This window comes from Berghia stephanieae, chromosome 13 (assembly GCF_034508935.2).
Source record: "Berghia stephanieae isolate SIO BIC M18660-M18661 chromosome 13, UCSD_Bste_1.3, whole genome shotgun sequence".
NCBI lineage: Eukaryota > Metazoa > Mollusca > Gastropoda > Nudibranchia > Aeolidiidae > Berghia > Berghia stephanieae.
Window position 1 is genome coordinate 18,118,914 of NC_088372.1, and position 13,121 is coordinate 18,132,034.

A 13,121-nucleotide genomic window follows, 5' to 3' on the forward strand; every position below is an offset into this window, starting at 1 on the left:
AACCCTATTTCGCCAATAAAAAGGGGAAAAAAAAAATTTAAATAATTTTTTTTTAAAAAAACAAACCCCCCTTTTAAAAAGTCACCCCCAAAGAAAAAAAAATTAGGTTTTGTTTGAACCATTTTTCGGGGGGACGTAAAATAGATTTTTTTTTTAACCTAATTCTAAAAACAAAATTTCCCCCCTTTTTAAACCCAAAAATTTAAATTTCCCAAAAGAAAAAAAAAACCAAACCAAAAACCAAAAAAAACAAACTTAAAATTTTTAAAAAAAAAACCCTTTAATTTTAAAATTATGGGTTTTTTTTTTTTGTTTTTTTTTTTTTTTTTGTTTGTTTTTTTTTGGTTTTTTTTTGTTTTTTTTGGGGTTTTTTTTAATATTTTTTCTTTGTCCCTTTTAAATTGTAATTTTTTTTTTTTTGAATTTGGGTTAAAAAAGCGGGTTTCCGGAAAAGAACTTTTAAAAACCCCCCTTTTCTCTTAAAAAAAAAAATTTTTTTTGTAAATTTTTCCCAAATTTTTTTTTCTGGGCCCCTTTTTAAGCGCGGGTTTTTTTTAAATTTTCAAAAAGGATTTTTTTTTTTTTTTTTTAAAAAGGGGAAGTAAAGGTTTTCCGTAACTACCCCCAAAACCAACGGTTTCCCCCAAAAGGGGGGGGCCGGGGAAAAAACCCACCTGGGGGTATTCCCTTTTGGGAGGGGTAAAGGGGAAAGCCTTTTTAAAAGTTTTAAATTTTCGAAAAAACCAAAAATTTTTTTTTTTTTAAAAGAAATGTACATTTTTTTTTTTTTTTTTCGATGGCCAAAACCCCAAAAGGGACAGGCCGTTCACCCCCACAATAAAAAAAGGGGGGTTTCCAAGGGGGGTAGGAAGACATGTTTAAATTCCTAATAAAAATTTTTTTTTAAAAAATAAGAAAACCCCCTTTTTTTCCAAGGGCCCCTTACCCCCACTTTAAATTTCCGGCCACCCCCAAAAATTTTTCAACCCCAAATTAAACCAAAAAAATTTTTTCCCTAATGCCCCAAAAAAAAAAATTTTTTTAAAAAGGGAAAAAAAAGGGTAAAACCACTTTTTAAAAAATTTTTAATTTTTAAAACCTTTTGGGGGAAAATTAAATTTTAAAAAAAAATTAAAATATATAAAAAAAAAAAAAACCAAAAAACGTTTTAAAAAAAAAAGAAAAAAAAAAGGGGAAAAAAGGAAGGAAAAAAAAGGGGGGTAAGGGGGGGTTAAAAATTCCGCATTGAAAATTTTTTTAAAAATAAACTACTTTGAAAATTTGGGCAAATGGAAAAAAACAATTTTAAAATTTTTTAAAATAATATTTTTTAGTGTTAAAAAAGGAAAAGATATTTTGTTGTATAAAAGATGGGGAAATAAAAATTTTTTTTATTTTTTTTGTGTTTTAAGGTTTTTGGGTTTGGGGGTTTTTGGGGGGGTGAAAAAAAAGGATATAAAAAAAAAAAACAAAATAAAAAAAAAAGGAAAAAAGGGAAAGGGGTTTAAAAAAAAACCGTTTAATCCCAAAAGAAAACATAAAAAAAGATTAGTTGGCCCCCTTTTTAAAAAAAAAAAAACCCCTTAAAGGGGTTTTAATTAACCTTTTTTTTAAAAAAAAATTTTTTTTAAAAAAAATTTTTAAGGGGAAAACGGGGTTTTTTTAAAAAAAAATAAAAAAAAAAAAAAAACTTTAAAAAAAAACCCCTTTTGGAAAAATTTAGGGGGTTTAAAAAAACAGTAAAAAACCCCCTTTTTTTAACCTAGAGTGTATGTAAAGTAAATCTTAAGGACTACATTCTCAATTGATACCGTTTGGATAGGCTTGAGGGAATTGATGGAAAAAAAAGGGAAACAAGAAAAAATTAAAGGGAAAACCCTAAATAAAATAAAAAATTTTGCGGTTTTAATAAAATGCAAAAAGGCCACTTGCGAAAGTCCAATCCGAGCTCTCCAGAATAACTTTTTTGGGAAAAGAAAATTTTCCAACCTCCACACGGATTAACCCCCCAAAAAAAAATTTAATGTTCATAATCAACTTTTTAAATTTTTTTTTTTTTTTAATAGCCTTCAACACCTTTAGCCGATTTCCAGGCCCTTTGGCAAAGCCTTTAAATACACAAAAATATGTAAGGCGAATTACATTTTGGCCCGGAGCAATTTGGAACCATTTAAACCCGGAACAATGATAATAAAGTCCTTTCCGGCCAAAAAGGCCCGGTCACGACCCAATTAACTTTCCCCAAAATTCACAATTCGCCAATCTGAAATCAATTTTATAAAGTAACAGTCATTGTCAATCACCAATCCCCTTAATTAAACCCCGGAAATTTCTTTAACCGAAATTACCATAATTCAAATTTAAATCTTTTTTTTAAAAATTGATTTTTAATCTTCAATAATTTTGTTCGAAATTTTAAAAACCCCCAAATTTTAAATTTTACCATTAATTAAAACATGAACAATAAATATATAAAAAATTTTGCAAAATGAAATTTTCATTTAAATTTTAATTTTTATTATAATAATTTTGTGGAACAAAATTAATGACATAAACAATAAAATGAAAACAAAACGTTTTTTACGACCAACCCCCCTTTCTTGATTAAGGGACAATTTTTTTTCTGAAAATTTGGTTTTTTGTTTTTAAAAATTGCTTTTTTTAATTAGTTTACTTTGGAAAATTTTTACATTTAATTTTCACCAAAAACAATTTAAAAAATTTAACCAAAAAAAAAAGGGGAATAAAAAATTTTTTCCCCCCAAATGGGAAAAAAAAAAATTTAAAAAAAAACCCACTGTGGGAGATCAGAACCCCACCCAGATGAAGATTTAATCGTTCCATCAAACAATGAATCAGTCATTTAATCAATGATTTGATGAAAATTGAACCTTTTATATTCGCGCAACATCACTAAACGTGCTCAAAGCGATTTACAGGGGGTCCCTGGCCAACAGCAACATTTAACATTTGTACAAAAGACATGACGACTTGTAAGGCGAACTTATATGTTCGGACCAGAGACAACGCTGTGACGGCCAGGTACTCATTTTACACCTGAGAACGGTGAGTGAATGGGAGAAAGAGGCCTTTCCTAGGACTCAACTTTGCGCGAGCGAGGCTCGACCAGGACCTTCCGATCGTAAAACGAGTGTCATATCACAAGACCACATAGCGCACACTGAATCAATCATTCATTCTATCAATCTATCAGTCAGACAGTCATATCTGGTCAATCAACCAATACAATCCAGTAATCAATCAACCAGTAGTCAATAAATCGCGTTTAATTAACCGATCACTCAATCGTATTGATCAGACTATAAATCAACAATTTATAATCAGTCTGTCATTTAGTAAAGATTGATATATTTTCAATAGCTCAAGATCAAATGGGGTTGGTGTTTCGTAAAGTTATTATTTGGACCACACTTTAAATAATGATCATTAATTAAAACCAATGAACTAATTTTATATCTATACATTAATTTTTGTCACAGATGAACATTTGTGCCTATATTTGAACTATGAATTGTTTCTGAACTTAATCTGCGGATAGCGGTGGTTGGATGGGAGCATCACCCTTGAATCATATACCTATGATGTTCGCATGGGTGTACGATACGATAGGATGTCGTTTCTTCTTCTCTTTACTAGCTATCCTGCTTCTTCCCGGTTTGTGATTGTATGTTTACAGGGGATATTTTTTTTTCTGTAAATCTTCTGCTGTTTGTTCTTGGTTATTTATAATTTAGCTTATGATATCTTTAGTTATGATTTTGATTTACAATTTGTACATATTTTTGTTAGATTGCTTGTGTTTTCTCTCATAAATACCATCAATTGTGTTTGGGAAGAGACCTAAGCAACAATCAATATAACAATAAATCTGCGACATAATATAGAATTCCTTTATTTATCACCCAATGGGAAATTTGTCGTTAAGGTCTACCCAAATGCAGACTGGAATACCTAGGCGTCAGCCGCAGTGCAGCGCCACAAAATGAGCCAGGACGAGTTGGCTTGCTAAAGGGCCACATTACTCGGCGGGTAATCGATCTCGTACCTTTCGGGTTACGAAGCAAAGACCATCACTGAACCACGTGTCTCATAATGCCAGTTGATCCCTCAAAAGTTCTAGTCGATTGAAAATGTGAAATGAATGAGTAATTTTTCATAATCGTGAATACGGAAAAATGTTGTAATCACAGAGCCATCAGCCAAATACATTTTTTAAAATGGAACTTAAAATAAATTCAAGGGGTTGGTGTGGTTTCAGCGATACGTCTTTGCTTCGGATCCGAAAGGTACCAAGTTCGATCACCGATCGCCCGCCGCCCCGCTGCCCTGTGTGACCTGAGCAAGTCATTTAGCCTTAGCTCAATTTGCGGCGCTGCCCTGAGCTGAGCCTGGGTTATTTTCTAGTCTTTCCTTGGATTAGACCCTAGAGACAAATTTTCCCTATGGGGTGAATAAAGGGATTTTTTTTTATTTTTTTATTTTTTTTAAATAGTGGACAAATTCAACACTTCTGTAATTTTTTGCATTTTTACAAACTTTTTTTTTGTTGTTATTTTGATCTTGCATTTAATCTTCATTCTTTTTAGAAATAGATTGATAGAGGAAGGACGAAAAACAGAGCAGAGGGTGGGAATCTGACCAGATAGAAGGGAAGGAAGAAAAAATGACTGACCAGTCGTTCTTCAGCCCTCTAGCTCAGATAGGGCCAAAGGTGAGTTGTTGCTTTACATCATGGTTTATCTAAACTCTGCTCATGACCAGCCATTTCAGAATTTATCTTGAAACTTCAAACCTACCCAACACAATATTTTATTATAGATATATATATTTTATAGATGATTAGATATTTATATATATATATATAGAATCATGTTATTGTTATATATATATATTTATATATATTTATATATAATTATATAAATTTCTATATATATATATATATATAATAGGAGATTATTCATATATATTATATATATAAGATATAGATATATATAGATATATATATATATTTATATATATATATATATATATATATATATATATATATTATGTATATATATTTTACTTATATATATTATTATATTTATATATATATATATTTATATATTATATATATATATATTAATATTATTATATTTATCTATATATCACTATTATTTACTATATCATATATATATATTATATCTTATATATATATATATTGATATATATATATATATATATAGTAATATATATATATATATATATATATATATATATATATTTATATATTTATATATTTATATATATATATATATATTTATATATATATATATATATTTAATAGATTATATATATTTTATTTTATTTAAATATATAGTTTATATATATATTATATATATATATATATATATATATAAATATATATATATTTATATATATATATATATATTTATATATATATATTATATATATATATATATATTATTATATATATATATATATATATATATATATATATATTTATATATATATATATATAGTATATATATATATATATATATATTATTTGTTTGTTGGGTAGGTTTGAAGTTTCAAGATAAATTCTGAAAAATGGCTGGTCTGAGAGAGTTAGATAAATCAGGAATTGTAAGAGCATCAACTCACCTTTGGCCCTATCTGAGCTTAGAGGGCTGGAGAAACGACTGGTCAGTCTTTTTTCATCCTTTCCCTTCTATCTGGGTCAGATCCCACTCTGCTCCTGTTTCGTCTTCCTCTATCATGAATCTATTTTCATAAAAAGATGAAGATTAAATGCTGATCAAAATAACAACAAAAAAAAAGTTTGTATAATGCAAAAAATTACAGAAGTGTTGACTTTTGTCACTATTTATAAAAAAATAAAAAAATATAAAATTAAATTCCCTTTATTCACCCCATAGGGGTAAATTTGTTCTAGGGTCTTTTCCAAGGAAAGACTAGAAATACCCAGGCGTCAGCCGCAGGGCCAGGGGCAGCGCCGCAAATTGAGCTAAAGGCGAAAAGACGGGCGCAGGTCCACACAGGGCAGCGCGGCGGGCGATCGGGGTGATCGAACTTGGTACCTTTCGGATACGAAGCAAAGACCGTATCGCTGAACCACCACTACCCCCTTTGAATTTTATTTTAAGTTCTATTTTAAAAAATGTAGTTTCTGATGGCTCTGTGATTATCATACATTTTTCCGTATTCACTGTTTATGATAAATTACTCAATCAATTCTCATTTTTCAATCTGACTGGAACTTTTGAGTATCAACTGGCATTATGAGACAGGCGTGGTTCAGAGGTATGGTCTTGCTTCGTACCCGAAGGGTAGCGAGATCGATTACCCCGCCGGAGTTTAAATGTGGCTTTAGCAAGCCAACTCGTCCTGCTCATTTTGTGGCGCTGCCACTGCGGCTGACGCCTAGGTTATTCAGGTCTTGCATTGGGGTTAGACTTAACGACAAATTTCCCATTGGGATAAATAAAGGAATTCTATTATGTTTCGCAGATTTTTGTTTGTTGTTGCTTTAGGTCTCTTCCAACACAATTGAGGATTATATGAGAGAAAAAAAACAAGAATCTAAACAAAAATAGTACAAATGTAAATCTAAATCATAACCTAAAGATATATAAGCAAATTATAAATAACCAAGAACAAACAGGCAGAAGATTTACAGAAAAAAAAAAATATTCCTGTCAAAAATACAATCACAAACCGGAAAGAAGCAAGGATAGGCTAGTAAAGAGAAGGAAGAAAGACATCCCTATCGGATCGTACACCTTGCGAACATCATAGGTATATGATCCAAGGGTGTGCTCCCATCAACCACCGTATTCGCCAGTTAAGTTCAGAAAACAATACATAGTTCAAATATACACAAATGTCATCTGTGACAAAATTAATGTAGATCTAAATAGTTTCATTGGTTTAATAATGATCATATTTGTAAAGTGCTGGTTCATTTTTAATAACTTTCGTAACACCAACCATTTGAGATTGAGCTATTGAAATATTCAAATCTTTATCTAAATGACAAGACTGATTGATAATTTGATTGATTTATTGTCTGATCAATCGAATTGAGTGATCGGTTTAATAAAACCCCGCGTATTTATTGACTACTGGTTGATTGTTACTGGATTGATTGGTGTGATTGACCGATTGACTGTCTGATGATAGATTGATAGAATGATTGATTGATTCATGTGTGCGGCTATGTGGTCTTGTGATATGAACACTCGTTTTCGGATCGGAAGGTCCTGGGTTCGAGCCTCGCTCGGCGCATAGATGAGTCCTTGGAAAAGGCCCTCCCTTTAATCCATTCTCTCACCAGTTCTCAGGGTGTAAAATGAGTACTGGCGTCAACAGCGTTGTCTCTGTCCGAACAGTTTACATTTCGGCTTACTGGCGTCATGTCTTTGTACTAAATGTTAAATGTTGCTGTTGGCAGGGGGACCCCTGTAAATCGCTTTGAGCACGTTTTAGGGATAGTTGCGCTATATAAAAACGGTTCAACTTTTCATTCATTCATTGATTAAATGACTGGATTCATTTGTTTGATGGACTGATTAAATCATTCATCTGGGTGGGGTTTTGATCTCCCACGCAGTGGGCAGGTGAGGCACTTGCTGTGTCTTCTCTCATCTATGTAGTTCCATTATCTGAAGCAGAGTCGGAGGTATCTTCGCCAAGCTGATCTATCTCTTGCCACTTCTATTAAAGCAGCGCCACTATTTCTCAGCTTCATCTGTCCAAGTTCTTATCCCTTTCAAATACGTTATTCTTTGTCTTCATCTTATTCTTTTTCCATTCATCTTTCCTGTCAAGGCGAGTATTTCCAAACAGGGTTTTTCAAGATTCGCTCGACGCATAGTGAGTCTTGGAAAAGAATCTTTACTCACATTCTCTTCACCGTACTCATGTGTTGGTAAAAAAAAAGGTTATTACTATTCTGTGTCTTCTTCACCCCTATATCAGCTGTTTTCCAACAATGCTGTGTGTCTTTGTCTGGGAATTGAGTTGGGTTTGGCAGATGATTTAGATTTTATTCATCGTAACTCATCTCTCTGTTATGGCACTGTATTTTGTTTTGTTACATAATACATATATTATGGATTTGTAAACATTTGGTTTATCCGCTTAACTGGGGACCTCTGCTTGTGTCTGGATGAGACTTTTAGGTGAATTCGTTCGAACTAAGTACTTTGATATTGATAGTTATGCTCCTTGGATTAATCTGGTTCCTCTTGGAATCCAATACTCCTTTGTCTTACCCTTTCTTGGGCTGCTTTATTGTTAATTTTCTAGACCTTTTTACTAACCCATTTTCTTTCTTTTTACTGGCGCTGATAGACCTTAATGTGTTCAAAGCGCCGTAAAATCCTTAAAAACAAACAACAACAAAATTAATCATCACCATTGAATAATTATACGAACTACTACTACTACTATCTACTACTACTCCTATTAACTACTACTACTATAATACTAAGACTATAATAATAATAATATAATAATAATAAATAATATATGATCTGTATTGTCCATAAATATGAACAATTTGTCATATAGTAGTTTCACCTTTTTATAACGTGATATTATAACTGTTCCATTGAACAGAGATTTTTACACTCTACCTATTCTCTCTCTCTCTCTCTTGCTCTCTCTCTCTCTCCTCTCTTCTCTTCTCTCTCTTCTCTCCCCTTCTTTCAGCGTGCGATATATATATATATATATATATAGATTATATATATATATAAATATATCTATATATATTGTACACAAAATAAACCCGGTGCATTTTCTTTTCAATCTCGTTACAATTGTGGCAATTCGACACCATTAATTCTTATATCATTATCAGAAACCTTGAGTCCATGAGCATCCCTAGACAAGAGGCTCTGGTAGCTTGGTCACTGGCTAGATTGGAGGAATCGCCACTAGCGGGATAGTTGAGGTGTGGCCGCACAATGCGTCACAGGTGGGAGGATCAGTCGATTGGCCATCTTGAAAAAGAAATGTACGAAAAAATGTAGCTTCCATCTTTAAAAAAAAACCCATGAGCTTTTATATAGCGCAATATCCACTAAACTGCTAACGCGAGCAAGCCGCTATCCTAGCCCCTGATGGGAATCACCCTCTGGCGTGGTTGTGGAGACCGTGAACGGAACAATCGTCACCGTAGGAGGGATCCGGTCGATTGCGCCATCTAGAAAAGAACTGTGCGAAAAATGTTAGCATCATCTTTTAAAAAACAAGAAAAAAACCTGAGCTTTCTTATAACGCAATATCCACTAAACTGTGCTCAAAGCGCTTTACAAGGGGTCTCTAGCCCTAGTCCTGATGGGAATCACCCAACCAGCGTGGTATTGATTGAGGGTGGCCGGCACAATTCGTCACCATGGGAGATATCGGTCGATTCGACCGTTCTGAATAAGATAATAGTACGAGACAACCTTCATTTAGGCTCCATCTTTAAAAGAACCCAAAAAACTTCAGTTTTATATAGAGGCAATATGAAACTAACGTGATCAAGCCAAAGCGACTTTACAAAGGGTCCCTAGCCAACAGCAACTTAGATGTAGAACGAGACATGATTTTAGGCGATACTACACCTTTTTTTTTTCTACACATGAGTACGGTGAGAGGAATGTGAGTAAAGATTATTTCCAAGGACGCAATATGCGTCGATGCGAATTTGAACCAGACGTCAGATCCGAAAAAAACCTCTTTCCGCACTTTAAAAGCTGATCGAAGCAACTGCATTAAAAAAAACCCCAAAAAAAAAAAATCAAAACCCAAAAACAAAAAAACAAAACAATCAAATAATTAAAAACAAACAACAAAACAACAAAAACATAGGAATTTAAATAAAATATAATCGAAACAAAAAACAAGGAAATTTCATCTGTATTTAATGGGTGAAAATTGGTTGATGGATGACTGCATGATTTAAAGATTGTGAATGTTATAATATATTTCTTGTTTGGGTATAAATTGTTCATCATTAAAGTTAAGTATATGGACTACAATTTTGATCTCCTAGAGAATTACGAGTTAGAAAAAAAAGTCTGATGTCACGTCCTCCCAGCAACGAGCAGCTTGGTTCTAAACAAAGCACCTACTTTTTATTCTTCATGCTGGCTAGAACTTTTTCACATGTCATGTGATCAGAATGTATAAAAGTCAAAACGTGATCACATTTATAACGTTTCTTTCTCCTCTGGACACACTTTTATGCTCGTCGGAGAAGTAGGTATTTCATAAAGGTGTCCGCCATTGTTCCGATAGTTTAGAACCAGTTACTAAGTCATTACGAGGGAAGTGACGTCACGATTGTTGAAGCTATTGCGATGTACAACACTGATTGGGGGTTACAACGCACAATAAAGAAGTTATTCATCACATGGGCAATCTAACACGTTGTACTTGGGAACGTCAAGTCATTCATTCTGTTTTATTGTATATAGATAGTATGCGCTTGGCTAAGAAGCTCATAACATTGCCATCCGGAAGTTATAACAGACCAACACACAAAACTGTGTGCAACCATGAACGTATATAGTCTGGTTACACGGTTTCGTGAGAACTACTCAAAACGCGGATGGCAAAAAAATCAAGAACAAAGACCGAGTGACGTCAACTTCGAACTATCTATACCTGGAACAATGACTCAACACCAAGATAATTAATGGAAACCATGCGATACAGCAAATATATCACGCTAATGCAAAATGGACCATAATACTGATTTAAACGAAAAAGTAAACACATCACAACCCATGGCCATTCCTCTAAAATAAAAACAAAACATATTCAATATTTGTAATGCCACCACAATAGAAAGAGTAAAAATCACGCTAATGCAAAATGGACCATAATACTTATTTAAACGAAAAAAATAAACACATCACAACCCATGGCCATTCCTCTAAAATAAAAACAAAACATATTCAATATTGGTATTGCCACCACAATAGAAAGAGTAAAAACACTACAGAGACTTGAAGCCAGTTAATCTTTTGGTCAAGTCTTTTCAATAATTCAGTTTAGGACAAATTTGCAAGACTTTACCTCAAACCTGAAAGGATTTGTTCATGCAAAAGAAAAGAAGAAAAGCTCTGAAACACAGTGTCCCGTTTTTATAGCTATAACTATAACAAAATGAAATCAGAATAAGAAAATTGTTGGCTGCATCGTAAGGAATGGACGATTTTCCTATGGGTGGTAAGGAGAGGGTTATTCGACATAGCGCCATTGGACACGGCAATCTGACTATTTTCATCAATTTTACTCAGGCGTGAATGAGTACTTGGCAACATGAATTGGAAGGGTTGGAGGAAAAGCAGGTTCTGACGCCTCTGACGGAAAGTACTTTGCGATTACTAGTGTGTCCTATCAGAAAGGCAACAAGCAAATATTATTGATTATCGTAAATAAACCAGAATAAAGTCGGGATGATATTGTAAGGGTTATGGTTATAGAATAAAATACAATTAGCTGACTTGGAAGGAGTGTGAATGTGTGTGTATGTGGTGTGTGTGTGTGTGTGTGGGGGGGGGGGGTGTTGTGTTGAGTATTTTGGGGATGCACCCAGATAATTTTTCTAAGTATCCAAGAAGGTATTTGGCAAGGTTATTATAGAAATGGTAGGGAAGAATGGTTGGTATTTTATCGAATAAATGGACTGGTATAGCAATTCAAGACAGTAATAATGATGATAAAGGATTAGATGGGTGGGGAAAGGTGGGGTGGGTGGGTGGGAGGGAAATGAATAGCAAAATAATAAATGCATTTAGAGAGTGTGATTTGATTTAATCACAAGTTTCATTACGTGAATTTTATCTTTATATTCATGAGTAAATGTGTGAGAATATGTGTATATGTGTATGTGTATGTGTCTGGTGTGTTTGTGTGGTACGTGTGTGTGTGTGTTTGTGTGATGTAAATAAATGAATAAAGGAAAAATAAAAGCAAAACATTTTATGAATATAAATGTAGTTTCTGTTTTTTTTTGTTCATGAATCAGGAGTGGACGAAATCGAAATAAGTTGCAACATGTTAAACAGAAGGCTCGGCAGAATCCAGAAGCAAAAGTAACACATAACGATTTAACTCTGGTTTTCTGGAAAGACATGTATTTTTTTTTTAAAATGGCCAGAAAACTCTTCTTCAAATATCGATCGATTTAAATGGCCCTCGTTTTGGCAAAAACTCAATTCTGGGAATTCGTTTGAGGTCTTAGGTTTGAGAGTTTTTTTTTTTTTTTTTTGTTTTTGTTGTTTTTTTTTTCCAAGATGAGGGTCTTTTAAATCGATCAATATTTTTGAAGGACGAGTTTTCTGTCCCAAATTTTAAAATACGCGTCTTTCCCAGAGTACGACGGTTAACTGGTTAAATATTTCAATATGTGACCCACCAATTACAAACGGGTTTATGTCGGCGTGATTTACTAGTTGATGCTATCTCAATCTCTCTCTCTCTCTCTCACTCTATTTATCTCTCTCAGTCTCTCTCTCTCTCTCCCTCTCAATCTCTCTCTCTCAATCACTCTCTATTTCTCTCAATCTCTCAATCTCTCTCTCTCTCAATCTCCCTCTCTCTCTCAATCTCCCTCTCTCTCTCTCTCTCTCTCTCTCTCAATCTCCCTCTCTCTCTCTCAATCTCCCTCTCTCTCTCTCTCTCTCAATCTCCCTCTCTCTCTCTCTCAATCTCCCTCTCTCTCTCAATCTCCCTCTCTCTCTCTCTCTCTCTCTCTCTCTCTCTCTCTCTCTCTCTTCTCTCTCCCTTGCTTTGTCTGGCACTGTTTCATACACACTTTAATTTTTTTCTCCATATCTCATCTTAACTTTAAAATCACCAATTGACATTTTGTCCATTCCGACATAATACCGATTTGAGAGGATGAGTCACATATTTATAGATCGTTAAGTCACCGTTTGCTTTGATATATATTTTCACTCTACACACATTATATTATATGTATTCTCATTCATATATTATTATGTAACACAACACAACAACTCTACCGTACCCTTTAAAAAAAATTTAAAAACAAAAAAAACAAAACAAAAAAAAACAAAACAAAACAAAAA

At 33.3% G+C, this 13,121-nt stretch overlaps 1 protein-coding gene across 1 annotated transcript in view; it reads left to right on the forward strand.

The window, feature by feature from the left end:
* Positions 1 to 13,121, forward strand: part of LOC144959231 (uncharacterized) — a 21,674-nt gene that overhangs the window by 8,079 nt on the left and 474 nt on the right. The window contains exon 6 of the mRNA XM_078891772.1: positions 12,056 to 12,122. Coding sequence (XP_078747898.1) covers positions 12,056 to 12,122 — 67 coding nt within the window. The remainder of the gene's footprint in view (positions 1 to 12,055; positions 12,123 to 13,121) is intronic.